This window comes from Tarenaya hassleriana, unplaced genomic scaffold (genome assembly GCF_000463585.1).
Source record: "Tarenaya hassleriana unplaced genomic scaffold, ASM46358v1 Cleome25, whole genome shotgun sequence".
NCBI lineage: Eukaryota > Viridiplantae > Streptophyta > Magnoliopsida > Brassicales > Cleomaceae > Tarenaya > Tarenaya hassleriana.
In genome coordinates this window covers 1683460-1697528 of record NW_010965775.1, presented here as the reverse complement: position 1 = coordinate 1697528, position 14069 = coordinate 1683460, and the positions used below count along the sequence as shown (strand labels likewise).

Genomic DNA, 14069 nt, shown 5'->3' with positions numbered 1-14069 from the left:
TCACCAAAACACGTTTAGAGTGCATCCAAACACATTTAGGGGGGGGTTATGTTTACATGAGTCCTCACGCAATGTTATGTTTCTGTATATAGTTTACAACCCAAGATTACACGTTGTGAATGTTGCATTATTCGTTGTCCGTTGAAAATCACATGCAATCGAATTCAAAGGGGTAGGTTATAAAAATCGTATCATTACAAACCATGTTTTATATATACATATATATAACTGAAATTAAAAAAAAAAGAGAGGCAAAAACCGTATGGATAATATAATTTATTTCGTAGAATTTCTTAACATGATTATTTATTTAAGATGTCGATATTTTCAAATAAAATAATTGGGGAAAATCAAAACATTATCCGGAAAATAGAAAAGAACCATGAGAAAGTAGAAGTCATCGCTTCTAATCAACCACCACTCTTCTTCCATGGAAACAAGCGAATTTAATCAAAACGTGGAAGCAAATATTCGCAGATTTTCCCTCAAACGCAACGCAAAAGCGACCGCCAACAGGAACATAGTCACTTCTACTTTTGTGTATATATACCCTTCTCCTTCTCTGTCTCTGCTCCTCACCCATTTCCTTGTCTCGTCTCAATCAACTCTTCTCTGCGCTGATTCCAGGTTTTGGGTCCTTTGATCTCCTTTTTGCTGTGATGGGTCTTCGATTGTTGTCGTTGTTTGGTGTCCTTCATCTCTAATTTCGTTATCACTTGTGTTGAGTTTCGACTTTTATGTCTCTTGTCATCGTTCTTGACTGTGTTCTTCTTCTTTTCTGTCCCAAGGTTCTTGATTTCTCTGATGATGTTCAATTTGACATGCTTAAAGATCGTTGTTTTCACTTGTTTTATCTGTCTAAGTTTCAGAAACTCAGAGAGTTGGATTTGATGAATCTAGAGAAAAAGTTACTATGATCCTTGAGGCTGCACAATCTACCCGAAGAACACGATGAAGCCCATGGTTTGTAATTTTAGTCTCTCAAGCAATCTGAATTGTATGTCCTGAGTCTGCAATCTAATCAACCGTAGATTTGTATCGATCCAATTAACAACAAGCTCTGAGAAAATCTGGAAACAGGAGATAGCATTACTTAATAGATCATCTTCCTGTATCTTAGCTCTTGTTATGTGGCTTTCTAACATGCCCTTGATTTGATTTGTCTCGATGATCAACGGTTAAGATATATCGATTCTGTTGTTGACCCAAAATTTGGTTTAACGAATAGGTTAGGTTTCAGTTTCATCTTACTGGATCAAATGAGGACAAAACAGTGATGATCAAACACTCCCCATCTGTTCTGTTTTGCTTTTTTCTTTATGTTAAGTGATAAGTATGAGCAAGAAAGGCTGTCTCTTTTGCGTTTCTTAGCTCATCAATATCCTCCTAGTATGTTCTGTTAGAGGCTTAGTAGCTAAATATGCTTTTACTTCCTATATTGTTGTTGTCTCCGTAGGGTCTTCCTTTGTCGGATGAGGTGATAATGGGTTCTCGGAAGCTGCTTCAAAGTGTTTGCATACTTTGCTTTCTCTTAGGCTCTTGTTTTGTGTATCAAAGCCTTTATGCTGATTCTCGGGTAAATGCAAACCCTACTGTGACACTGCAAGTGGATGCTTCTGACAGCACGGGCCGGTCTATTCCCGAAACCCTATTCGGAATTTTCTTTGAGGTTTGTCGATTTCAAAACTTCGAAAATGGGTGTGTTTCTTCTTCAGGGCAACCTTCCATCTGTATTCGTTGTTTCCCATATATGTTTACACTGTTTATGTTTACGGGATCGCTTAGATGTTATCCATGTCTTGATTCGCTAAAGATGATACCTGTTATGGCTGTATATTGGTTCATGAGAACAAATTAAAAGTGGCTTTATGTACCTGAGATTCACTCGTTAAAGATTACACCTTTTTTCAGATTCTCTTATTACCCGGTATGCATTCTTCCAAATAGCTGATGGATGCCAGTTTTGAGAGAATTTTCATCTAATGTAACTTTTTACAGGAGATCAACCATGCCGGGGCTGGTGGACTCTGGGCTGAACTTGTTAACAACAGAGGTCTGTTCTGATCTTATTTCTGGTGAAAGTTACAACTCAGATAAGGCTGTGGGTTTCCTTTCTGGATTCTAGCGAAATTTCTTGTTGCAGGATTTGAAGCTGGTGGCCAAAACACACCGTCCAATATTTGGCCATGGTCCATCATCGGGGATCAATCATCGATTTATATTGCCACGGACCGTTCATCGTGTTTTGAACGCAATAAAATCGCCCTGAGAATGGAAGTTCTCTGTGACAGCAAAGAAGGTGGTGGCAATGGCTGCCCATCAGGAGGAGTCGGAGTGTATAACCCGGGTTTCTGGGGCATGGTGAGAAAGACAACGATACTCATTGAAAGATGTATGTATATACATCTTTTCAGTGTCGGTATAGATGATTCTTGACCGGTTTCCTTCATTTCGTTTCCCCCATCAGAATATCGAAGACGGGAAGAAATACAAAGTGGCTCTTTACGTGCGTTCAACGGGTGACATTGATATATCGGTATCATTTACAAGCTCAAATGGGTCATTGATTCTTGCCTCTGAAAAGATTATGTAAGAAACCACTTTCATATGATTCAATGTTTCGGCATATACGGTTCGATGATATGAAATGTGTATATATATATGTCATTGCAGAGCTTCGGCCTCTGATGTCTCGAACTGGACGAAGAAAGAAGTTGTCTTGGAAGCAAAAGGGACAGATCATGGTGCAAGACTTCAGCTTACAACAACCAAAAAGGGGTTAATATGGTTCGATCAAGTCTCAGCCATGCCGGTGGATACTTACAAGGTTCGTTTCGACAGATAAAATAGATTATGGAATGCAATTACAGAAAGTTATGTGGAAACTGTATTTTCTCTTTTTTCGGTTCATTGCAGGGGCATGGATTCAGAAGTGATCTTGCTCAAATGCTTGCAGATCTAAAGCCCCGTTTCATCCGTTTCCCAGGTAAGAACCAGCTTTTTCCGGTTTTGCTGCACGCCTCAGATAACCAGGTCTTGGTAAAAACATGAATCTGATAAAAAAAATATGGTTGATATGTGATGAACTGAAGATAATTTCTAGACCCTGAATCTTTCTGGAGTTGATAATGTATACTAGGTGGATGTTTCGTGGAGGGTGAATGGTTAAGAAATGCATTCCGGTGGAAAGAAACCGTCGGAGCTTGGGAAGAGAGGCCCGGCCATTTTGGCGACGTTTGGATGTACTGGACGGACGACGGACTTGGCAACTTTGAGTTCTTTCAAGTGAGCTTTTTTCTGGGTTCCAGTTAGACTTTCAAAATTTCCCCGAGCTCGGTATCAAATCACGAAACGATTGTTCTTGCAGCTGGCTGAAGACATTGGTGCAGCCCCGATATGGGTGTTTAACAATGGTATTTGTTTCGTTTTTTCTTGCAAAATCCTTTTTAAGTGCTATACGTTTCTTCACATTTTTTCGTACTTTCGTGGATTTTTCTGCAGGAATAAGTCATCAAGATCAAGTCGAAACTCCCAGTGTCATGCCCTTTGTTCAAGTATATGCCGGTGAAATCCTCTGTTTCGGTTAACAAAATGAGATTTTACTCCATAACAAAACGAAAAAAATCTCCTCCTTTCATTCCAGGAAGCACTTGACGGTATCGAGTTTGCTCGTGGCGATCCGAATTCCACGTGGGGATCTGTCCGGGCTGCAATGGGACACCCGAAACCGTTTGAACTGAAATATGTCGCTGTCGGGAACGAAGACTGCGGGAAGAAGAACTACAGAGGTTTGGCAATGTCTCTATTATCAGATTCCTGTCGTGTAAGAAAGAACAAATCTTAAAACTCGTCGAGAATGTCGGGTACTGAACGAGATATGTTTTGTCAGGAAACTACCTTAAGTTTTACGAGGCTATCAAGAAAGCCTATCCAGACATCAAAATCATTTCCAACTGTGATGGATCGTCTCAGCCGCTCGATCACCCTGCTGATTACTACGATTTTCACGTAAATTCATCTTGGCGGATCCTTGAACCGTTCTCGTTCTCGTTTTCTCGAGTTCTGATGGATAAATCTTGTCCTTCTGTTGCAGGTTTACACATCTGCCAATAACCTGTTCTCAATGTACAACAAATTCGACCACACGTCACGGAAAGGTCCAAAGGTATGGCTGCTCGTATCTTCTCGGGCGATGATTCCAAGTTTTGATCTTTCGTTAAATTGTTGTTAAACAGGCTTTCGTTAGCGAATATGCCGTGACTGGAAAAGACGCTGGTACTGGAAGCCTTCTTGCCGCCCTTGCCGAAGCCGCATTTCTCATCGGTCTAGAAAAGAACAGGTTCTTCTCCTCGGACCTCGTTGCAAAATATACATTTCGCCTTTTCCCATGTACGTATGGAAGTATGTATAGGACGAGATGTAAAATGTAAGTTCGTTCTTTCCTTGCAGCGATGTCGTGGAAATGGCGAGCTATGCGCCTCTCTTTGTGAACACGAATGACAGAAGGTGAGTCGGGTTGATCTTCGTTACAGTTTTTTCGACACGGACAATCAATAAAAACCTATTTTTTGGGGTGTAAATTTCAGGTGGAACCCAGATGCAATAGTATTCGACTCTTCTCGTATGTATGGAACTCCGAGCTACTGGGTCCAACGATTCTTCACTGAGTCGAGCGGGGCAACACTTCTCGGTTCAAAGCTCGATGGAAACTCTTCTTCTTCTCTCGTTGCTTCCGCCGTTTCCTGGCAAGACAGTGATGGCAAAGATTACATCAGGATAAAGGTTTGGGATTTTGTGCATACGACAATCTGTTCTGACCAGACATAGAACATTGCCAGAAAACTAACCTATGAGATCGGGATTTTGAGCCGATACGAATGGTGTTTGATCGATGTATGGTTGCAGGTCGTGAACTTCGGAAGTAGTGCAGTGAATCTGAGAGTTTCTGTGACGGGATTGAGCCCGGAAATCGCGAGACTTTCGGGATTGAAGAAGACTGTAATTACTTCGAACAATGTGATGGATGAGAACTCGTTCTCGCAGCCAAATAAGGTAAGGGTAAAGAAGTCGAATCTCGTCTAAAAGCCGACGAATTTCTCGGCTGAAATCTCGAAGGCGCTAAGCTTGTTTGTCTGAACGAAAAAAATCCGCAGGTTGTCCCGAGCGAAAGCTTGCTGGAAATAGCGGAGGAGGATACGAGCATCGTTCTTCCGCCGCATTCTTTCTCGTCGTTCGATCTGTTGAAGGAATCTGCAGAGATAAGAATGGCGATTTCGGATTCGAGCAAGACAACTTCTGCTATGTAAAAACAGGGGAAGTGACATTGGAATCTAACCTTGGGAAGATGCCACTTGAATCCGTAATACAGCATTTACACACTTGTATAAATAATTACTACGCTCTTTTCAAAATTCATGAATAAAAAAAAACATGTTCTTGATCTTGATCTCGAGTTCTGATAGTGTCGGCTGCAAATTATAAAGTAAAAAATTAGTTATATGATCATTTGAAGTTCAAGTCATATATTATTACTTCACATGTATATAGAAACCTGGAAAACACCATTAGAATTTTTGTTATAAATGTATATAGTTAGTATTGGTAGTCAATGTGGCTAATGTATTTGAACTAACCCAACAGTGGTTAAAAAATAACAAAATTCATTTCAAAGTTATGCGTTCGATTTCATTTACCGGAGAGGAGAGATCGTAATTAATTGCATGACTAAGAGATTAAGTAGCTCGAAAACTCAATAAACTTTCTAGTTATAAAAAAATATTTGAATTGAATTTCTTGATATAATTTTTTAAAATTGAATTGATCGAATTCTACAATACATAATAATTTATAAATAATTGAAAAGTTATATTAAAAAGGTATTATATAAAAAATATCATCATTTGCTATTTTAATTTTAACATATAACTTTCTACACATGTGACCATGTGATCCATATGACCAAAAATATAATCGGATCATATGTTGATCTTATTGATCATAACATTAAATTTATAGTGATCAAACTAATTCTTTAGGTTCGTCTCTTACATATCTCATTCATCATTTAATAAAAACATTCTAAATTATACGTTATAACTAATAGAACTAATACGTGATCAAACTATATTTTTAGTCATTGGATGAAAAATGATAGATTATTTTTGATAATATCTCTATTAAAAAAAATTAAATTTTTTGGTTAAAAACATCTGTAGAAAAAACTAGATATAAAATCAAAAGAGATATAATTTTTTTATAAAAAAATCAAATCTCAATAATAGAACTAAACCGGTTTTTGCAGGCTTAAGGTTAAGTGAATAAAAGAATGGCTGGGTCATAGTAATAGCGACATTCGTACAGTAGCTATCAATCATCTTCAAAAGTCAATTCAATTTCTAGGGTTTCTCTTTGTCTACGGGCCATTTTCAATTCCAAGGACAACGAATCGGGTGCGGAATATCTGCCACTGCCATTGATAGCTCAAGCAAAGCTCACGGTTCGTGTCTTTCTGCGATTTTGACTTCCCTTCAATTGGTCTTGCGTTTGCTTTGAGGTGTGTTCATATGGAGGTTGAAATTACGGTGAAAGCTAGGGTTTTTTTCCCCTCTTCGAGTTGCTTTTGGTCCATGCTTCTCGTCTAGATCTAAACTCTAGGTTATGTGTTCTGGGTATTGTTCAGTGCCTTTTCAGCGCTCGCTGATAAGAGATCATGTACGATTGCGTTTTTTTTTGCTGGGCTGAACTTTGTTTAGGCTCCATATATCATCCGACGGTGAATCTGAACTGATGTCATTTATACTGTTTTATGAGAGTTTTAGGGTTTTAGACAATCAGGTAACCTAACACTATGGCTTTGAACGAAGATGGCTTTTATTTTGGGTTTTTGGTTTTAGTTTTTGGATTTTGGTTTTTAGTTTTTGGTTTTTGACTTTTGCATTTTATAATATTTGAAAACTCAAAAAAAAGTAGCTTTTGGTTTTTCATTGATTTTTTCATTAAAATGGCTTTCCAAGTTTTTAGGAAAAGTAATTTTGTAAAAACTTGAATGTTGTTTTTTTTTTGTTTTTGGATTCTAAAAACTCCAAAAACTCCTACCATTCAAGGCCTATATATAGTTCACGAACGAAGGGATATTGGAAGATTTGTACTGATAAGAAATTCCAGAACTTTGTTTACTAGATGATTGAGGGAAGGGTTTGTGTAGAAGATTCAGATGATGTTTATTGAGATCTAAGATCAGGATTCGATGTTAAATCGCATTTACGCCATTTTACACTTTATATGGTCTCTTGTTACTCGTATTGAACACTTTGTGTATTTCTTATCGTCACTGATCTAACTTCTTTTCTTTCCGAAGGTATAGGATAAGCTTTTCATGTCCATGGCGGCATTGCAAATGTCCCGTGAGTGGACGGGTCTCCAGCAGTTTCCGTCTGCTACTCAATCTAAATTGCTCGAGGTCTTGGGGAGTTTCAAAGAAAAGGTTCTGTTTTCTTTTTTCTTATCGGTTTACCATTATGCTTGTTTCTTGGTTATGTCAGTCTAGTTTTAGTGTCTTACGGCTAAAACAAATTTTGTGTAGGATATGAGCACATTGACAGTACTTGTAATGGGGAAAGGTGGTGTTGGAAAATCGTCAACTGTAAATTCAGTTATAGGAGAAAAAGCTGTTGCAGTTAGTACTTTCCAGGTACTGATTTGTTTGTTATCTTCATGGTTTTTTTAATGGCGATGTCTAAATTTCATGTAGATCTTGTGATGTTAGTTATATGGTTTCTTCTAACAGTCTGAAGGACTGAGGCCGACCTTAGTCTCTCGCTCAAGGTCAGGATTTACATTAAACATCATCGACACTCCTGGTCTTATCGAGGGAGGATATGTAAATGATCAAGCTCTCGAGCTTATAAAACGGTGAGATGTTCTGTTTATTTTTATAGCTCACTTTTTTCTCTCAGTATATTGCTTTTATCTTGTATCAGTGGTTTCCATTTCTAACAAGCTTTGTCCTCTCATTTGTTATGGGCTGATGTATTCTTGGATCTGGAATGGTGGGCATTGGATAGAACAGCTTTCTTCTCAACAAGACTATAGATGTACTATTGTATGTAGACCGTTTGGATGTATATCGGGTAGATGACTTGGATAGGCAGGTGGTGAGGGCTATAACAGATGCATTCGGTAAAGAAATATGGAAGAAGGCTGCTGTTGTACTCACACATGCTCAGTTCTCTCCACCCGATGTGTTGAGTTACGATGTCTTTCTCTCCAGAAGATCCGATGCTCTTCTAAAGGTTGTTCGGTCAGGTGCCCGATTGAAGAAACAAGACATGCAGGTATATGCTTTGCCTTTTTTCACGTCCATCGTTTTCTTTGATGCCATGGTTGTAGTTGGTTTAATGGGGTGGAACTAATCATTCGGGCATGAAAACTTGAGGGCTGGGCATGCTTTTTATCTTCTGATGTGGGTACACATGTGGAACAAGAGAATAAAACTTATGTCTGATGCAAGACGAGAACAGCACTCTTTGTTTTACTTGGTTCAGTTGTTAAATCTTATCAATGCCTCTTATCAAAAGCGGTAATTGGGTTATGAGGGATTTTATCATACTCGCATATAGTGGGAATATGATTACCATGTGGACTCAGAACCATAGAAGAGAATGAAAACTGTAAACACAGAACTCTTAGCTTTTCAGTCATCTCTTTAACGCCTCACATGTTCTGTTATGCATCCTTTTACCGCATTTTTTTTCTGTATGTATCTTTTATTTTAGACTTCTCCGATACCCGTCATTCTGGCTGAGAACAGCGGAAGATGTAATAAGAATGAAGACGATGAAAAGGTCAGTTATTGCTCTATTTCTCATAGCTCTAACTAAGACATCTGGTTTGAGGAATAACGAACCATGGAAGTTTATGGTGACAGATTCTTCCAGATGGGACTGCTTGGATTCCCAATCTAGTCAAGACTATCACAGAAATCGCCCTCAATGGAAGCAAGTCGATCCTCGTTGACAGGAAATTGATCGAAGGGCCAAACCCGAATGAGAGGGGGAAGTTTTTGATACCTCTGATTTTCGCATTCCAAGTAAGCTTTTTGAGCTCAGTGAAATAATTCTCTTCTTCCCCCATTATATGGTTGGTGAGGATCAAAACCATGCAGAAAAACTCTTGCTTTCTCAGTCCCAACCTCTTCTTACACGCTCCTCGTCCTGGATGGATAACCGATCTTTTATACGCGGAAGATTACTCGAAAAGGGCGTTTTTTTCTTGGCATAAATGTGTGCTTTTTGGTAAGCTGAAAACACAAAAACCTTGAATTGTCTGAGTGATGAAAAATTGTGCTGATGTGGTTGCAGTACTTGTTCATCATGAGACCAATGGTGCGAAGAATCAAGACAGACGTTGCAAGAGAGAGTAAACCGGCCTGGGAACTCAGAGATTCCGGTTTAGGCAGTCGCAGGCTTTGATCTGAGTCTTTCCTCTCTTTCTTTTTTTGGCTTTACCCTTTAACGAAAACGGTATGTAATGGAGAAAAATCTGTTAGTGTGATGAAGGCTTTTGTGCTATCTAAGCTGAATGTTTATGTCATGAATGGAAAATGTCCAAAGTTTCTTGCTTTATGTATTTTGGATCATATCTCCAAAGACATTTATAGAGAATCCGTATATTTGTCCTTATTTTCCATACAAAACATTGACTTTGTAAATCGTTTCCATACTCTTGGTTGACACACACACACACATATGTACACATACAAACGTGTATATGTATATATGTATGTGTATGTGTGTATATGTGTAGTGTAGTGTATATTTATCGTTTTATTTTTTTTATTTTTATTGATCTTTTGGAAAAAAAAATTTAAATATGACATGTATTTTTATTACTTGAACATTGGATATTTGGTTTGTGTTGGAAATTAATACGTTAATGGTTTTAGAAGTTCAGATTTGTCTATGATATAATATTAGAATTTGTAGTTTATTTATTTTTTAGGAAATTTTTATTTTTTTCTCAAAATGATAAATATGATGTGTATTTCTTTTTACTTGGCAAGTGATATTTTGGTCAAAGTTAGAATTAATACGTTAATGGTTTAGAATTAACATGTTAATGGTTTTAAAAACAAAAAGAAAACATGTTAATGGTTTTATAAATTCAGATTTATCTATGAGGTAATATTAGAGTTTTCAGTTTATTTGATAAATAAAATAGTCTATACTTTTTTCATGGGAAATATGACATTATTATTATTCTAATTTACCTTATATTAAAAGTTTACAAGTTTAGAATATTTGCATGACAGGAGAGTGTCATTCTGGTAATTTTGGTAAAAGGAGAAAGGGTAAAAAGGAGGAAGAGCCAAAGGAACCAACACGTCCCACGGAAATAGGAATCAAGCGGTTTCCAGTTTCTCCTTTTGAAATTTGCACAGAGACAGATTTTACCACTTTCGATTGACATCGTCGCCACTGTTCCTCATTCCCAATTTCTCTCGACATTTAGGGTTTTGATTCTGGAAGGGGAGATCATTTCGCACGAGTTCCTCTGGGTCAACCGGATCGATGTCCGCATCAACGGTGTCGATCACCGCTAACACGGCGGCGGCCGCTCGCCGGACTCCAGTTATCTCCGGAGAGAAGAAATCCAACCTCGATTTTCTGGCGAGCGAGTCTCTGGCGAATGGAGGTGTCCGGGAAACCGCCGGTACGAGCAGGGATCTGATCCGAGCTGAGGCGGTCGTGGAGAGATCTCCCAGCAATTCGGTTCCGGTTATCAGGAAGACGGCCTCCGCCGCCACGGGGACCAACGCTGCCACCACCACGCAGCGGCGGACGCGCAAGGTCGCGACGCCGAAGCCGCCGGAGAAGCCGCGGTGGAAGAGGGTGTTGAGGGTCTTCGCGAAGCAGCTTTCGGTTCTTTTGTTACTCGCTGGGTTGATTCAGGTGGCCAGGAAGGTGATTCTGAGGGATGCGAATACTTCTCCGCCGTCTTCTTTTGGGTCGGAGATCGCATTCTCGGAATTGGAGGGCCGAATCGCGGAAGTGGATGGTTTTGTGAAGACTGCAACGAAGATGATTCAGGTCCAGGTAGAAGTTCTCGATAAGAAACTGGATAAAGAAGCAAAAGCACTGAGGCAGACGATCGATGAGTCAACTTCAGCATTGAAGACCGAGCTGAATAAGATAGAGTCTAGTTTCGACAGGTTAGAGAAGTCAGTTGATGATCTGAATGCTCAAACTTGGGTGTCCAAGGATGAATTGGAGCGGATTTACGAGGAATTGAAGAAGGATAAGGATGACGAGTCTGCAGTTGATGACATAAACCTCGATGAAGTGAGGGCATATGCTCGGGATATAGTGGAGAAAGAGATAGAGAAGCATGCTGCAGACGGCCTTGGTCGTGTAGACTATGCATTGGCCTCGGGTGGTGCTTTCGTGACCAAACATTCGGAACCCTAAAGGGAGTAACTGGTTCGGGACAAATCGGGTCCATACCATTGCCAATAAGATGTTGTCTCCCAGTTTCGGGGAGCCGGGCCAGTGTTTTCCTCTGAAAGGAAGCAATGGGTATGTTCAGATCAGGCTAAGGGCACCAATCATACCAGAGGCTGTAACTTTGGAACATGTTGCTAAGGTAATGTTTACATCTGATTGTCCATGCCTGCCCTGCAAATGATTTATACCATAATTGCAGCTTTCCCTATGTGCTATCGAGATGATGATGATGTGCTTCTAATTCCAATGGCATTGAAGAGGATCTATGCAACTTCCCCTTTTACTTTCTGGCGTTGAGTGCACATCATTATCTGAAATATCCTTGCCTTGGATGAAAAACCAATATCCTTGCTAGATAGGATTCTACTACGAGGCTGTATCTATTGAAATGATGATTACTGCATGAGTTTGAGTGTTGGTGATTAAGCTGTGGTTTTGGTTTCAGAGATTACTGATTACCCGATCTATTGTTCTTACTTTTGTTCTGAGCTTGGATTATTCTATCCAGAACTCGTTACTTCAGTCATCCTGTAGGTTTTTGATCATCAAACTAGGATCTTTTAGCAGTTTCTAGTAAGACTAGTTATGGTTCCCCTTCTGTTTCTTTCTGTTGGCAATGAGCAGAACCATGATGTTGATAGTTTTGAGATTTCTTTCTTTAAAGATGGGGGATTCAGTCCCATTGCTTGAGGAACTCGACATATTCTCGACTCTTACTCGTTTTCCCATGGAAAATGCAGAGTGTGGCATACGACAGGTCGAGCGCTCCAAAAGATTGTCGAGTATCGGGATGGTTCCATGGGCAGGACATGGATTCTGGGGTTGAGACCGAGAAGATGTTGCTTCTGACAGAGTTCACTTATGACCTAGACAAGTCGAACGCACAGACGTTTGAGGTTGCGGACTCGGCTCGTGGCTCGGGACTCGTTGACACTGTCAGGCTGGACTTCACTTCCAACCACGGCAACGGTTACCACACTTGCATCTACCGTTTCAGAGTCCACGGCCGCACCGAAACAGAGGCCATCTCCGTCCTGCCAACCGAAGCCTGATTTCAAACACTTCCATGGCCCCTCCTTTTTCTGTAACATTCCTTTCTTCTCTCTCTCTCTCTCTCTCTCTCTCTCTCTCTGCTGTGATTAGGGTTTTCTTGGTTGTGATCTTTATATTTCTGCGTTACCTCTTTTCTTTATTGTTGGATTAGGCAAACACAATTGGAACGTTTCAACGTTTTGGAAAATGCCCAAGTTTTAAGAGTTTCTCAGCCAATTTAAATTCTGTTTTTTTTTTTATATCTTGTATGTGTGTATATATATATATATATAAACAAATGAAACATCTTATTTTGTGTTATATAATATATAAGATTTACTTTGGACCGACGAATAATAATGAGCAAACACCATCTGACATAAGATACCACTTATTCAGCATCGTTCAGGAAATCACGTGCTTGAGATCTCTCCCGTTTGGTCAGAGATGTCAATTGGTTTATATTAGAGATGTTAACCCAACCCAGTAATGTAAATTCGAACACGTGTTTTTAATTAGATTTGACATTAGCTCGCTCCTTATATTTATAATTAGATTTTTTTTTGTTAAAATTAAGTTTGGATAATAACAGTCTGAAAACAACCTAAAGGTTTTGGAGATTTTGTTAAATATTTTGATAAAAAAATATTTATGATTCTAGAGGCCACTATGTCTCATTTAGCCTTCAGGTTTATCTCTTCTTTCACAAAATTATTAACTATTAGGAACAAATATCATAATAAGTTAATAAATTTGATTCGATTTTCACATGATTAATTTGCATTAGAAAAAATTAAATAAAAAAATGTCGTTAGACACCTTGATTAGGTGACACAATAATTATTGTATGATAGAAGAGCCTAACGTTGTAACAAATAAAGTCATTAATTTCGTCGTCCGTCTTCCCTTAGTCTCCAAGCTCCACAACACCTCACTTGCCTTTCATTCCAACTCCTAAACCGATCATTATTTGTAACAACAGATTTTCGGCGGTGGTTTCCAACAATATATATATACGTACAATATATATTATATTGTAATAGAGATATTGCATGATATTAATTTATATACATATATATATTATATATAGTGGATAAAAATAGCATAACCGATTCCACATGCAAACGCGCAAATGACTCAACGCGCATTGATTTTTTTTCTCATGTATTTGTATATACATTTCTTTTTATTGAACACAAAAACATGCCTTTCAGTTTCAGGACTAACGATTTTGCAAATTTGTCGGTCTCATGGGAAGGGAAACAAAAATCATGGCACATGGCATTACATCTCATGAAACTTATTGTATATTTTTTTCCGATAATAATACATATACATACCTGAAAAATACTTTCTATATTTGTCACAAATAATATAGAATTTTTATGCATATGCACAATCATTATATAAAAACGGTTCATGACTTCAATATATCTGTAGCCGAATAATTCCCCACCAAGCCAGCCTCCATTATTTCATCTCTCTCTCTCCCCATCCCTCCCTCTCTCTCTCTCTCTCTCTCTCTCTCTCTCTATA

General features: G+C 38.8%; 3 protein-coding genes across 8 annotated transcripts; all 3 read left to right on the top strand.

Annotated features, from left to right (window-relative positions):
• The first annotated feature begins 433 nt into the window (after nucleotides 1-433).
• Nucleotides 434-5446, top strand: LOC104816491 (alpha-L-arabinofuranosidase 1). 3 transcript variants are annotated; one of them, XM_010545348.1, is made up of 19 exons: nucleotides 434-627; nucleotides 870-963; nucleotides 1457-1669; nucleotides 1999-2053; nucleotides 2144-2361; nucleotides 2468-2589; nucleotides 2674-2827; nucleotides 2917-2986; nucleotides 3140-3285; nucleotides 3368-3413; nucleotides 3502-3554; nucleotides 3644-3788; nucleotides 3890-4008; nucleotides 4094-4165; nucleotides 4236-4339; nucleotides 4450-4506; nucleotides 4587-4782; nucleotides 4906-5052; nucleotides 5154-5446. In XM_010545348.1, exons 2-19 carry the CDS (start codon nucleotides 952-954, stop codon nucleotides 5304-5306), a joined length of 2082 nt encoding a protein of 693 aa, XP_010543650.1. In that variant the 5' UTR covers nucleotides 434-627; nucleotides 870-951; the 3' UTR covers nucleotides 5307-5446. The 3 variants fall into 3 exon arrangements, with proteins under 3 accessions (XP_010543650.1, XP_019058426.1, XP_010543651.1); XM_010545349.1 differs by having other exon boundaries at nucleotides 437-540; XM_019202881.1 differs by lacking the exon at nucleotides 870-963.
• Nucleotides 5447-6348: 902 nt separating this feature from the next.
• LOC104816490 (translocase of chloroplast 34, chloroplastic) lies at nucleotides 6349-9680 on the top strand. Of its 4 annotated transcripts, none has more exons than XM_010545346.2 (8): nucleotides 6349-6496; nucleotides 7364-7483; nucleotides 7583-7690; nucleotides 7787-7911; nucleotides 8069-8333; nucleotides 8775-8843; nucleotides 8927-9088; nucleotides 9164-9353. In XM_010545346.2, exons 2-8 carry the CDS (start codon nucleotides 7376-7378, stop codon nucleotides 9317-9319), a joined length of 993 nt encoding a protein of 330 aa, XP_010543648.1. In that variant the 5' UTR covers nucleotides 6349-6496; nucleotides 7364-7375; the 3' UTR covers nucleotides 9320-9353. The 4 variants fall into 4 exon arrangements, with proteins under 4 accessions (XP_010543648.1, XP_010543647.1, XP_010543646.1 ...); XM_010545345.2 differs by having other exon boundaries at nucleotides 6349-6553; nucleotides 7358-7483; XM_010545344.2 differs by having other exon boundaries at nucleotides 6350-6496; nucleotides 7358-7483.
• Nucleotides 9681-10376: 696 nt separating this feature from the next.
• LOC104816489 (protein SAD1/UNC-84 domain protein 1) lies at nucleotides 10377-12770 on the top strand. Its single transcript, XM_010545343.2, is given in 3 exon segments — nucleotides 10377-11461; nucleotides 11463-11640; nucleotides 12242-12770. Coding segments are annotated over 3 exon segments (1383 nt in total). The 5' UTR covers nucleotides 10377-10568; the 3' UTR covers nucleotides 12554-12770.
• Nucleotides 12771-14069: the final 1299 nt, after the last annotated feature.

What these genes read in the sequence shown, in the direction of transcription:
- LOC104816491 (XM_010545348.1), top strand. An exon ending in TGAACTTGTTAACAACAGAG is followed by an intron (nt 2,054 to 2,143) that starts GTCTGTTCTGAT and finishes TTCTTGTTGCAG; the next exon opens with GATTTGAAGCTGGTGGCCAA. An exon ending in GATATGGGTGTTTAACAATG is followed by an intron (nt 3,414 to 3,501) that starts GTATTTGTTTCG and finishes ATTTTTCTGCAG; the next exon opens with GAATAAGTCATCAAGATCAA.
- LOC104816490 (XM_010545346.2), top strand. Translation starts at nt 7,376, where the DNA reads ATGTCCATGGCGGCATTGCAAATGTCCCGTGAGTGGACGGGTCTCCAG. An exon ending in AGAATGAAGACGATGAAAAG is followed by an intron (nt 8,844 to 8,926) that starts GTCAGTTATTGC and finishes TTATGGTGACAG; the next exon opens with ATTCTTCCAGATGGGACTGC. An exon ending in CTCTGATTTTCGCATTCCAA is followed by an intron (nt 9,089 to 9,163) that starts GTAAGCTTTTTG and finishes AAAACCATGCAG; the next exon opens with AAAAACTCTTGCTTTCTCAG.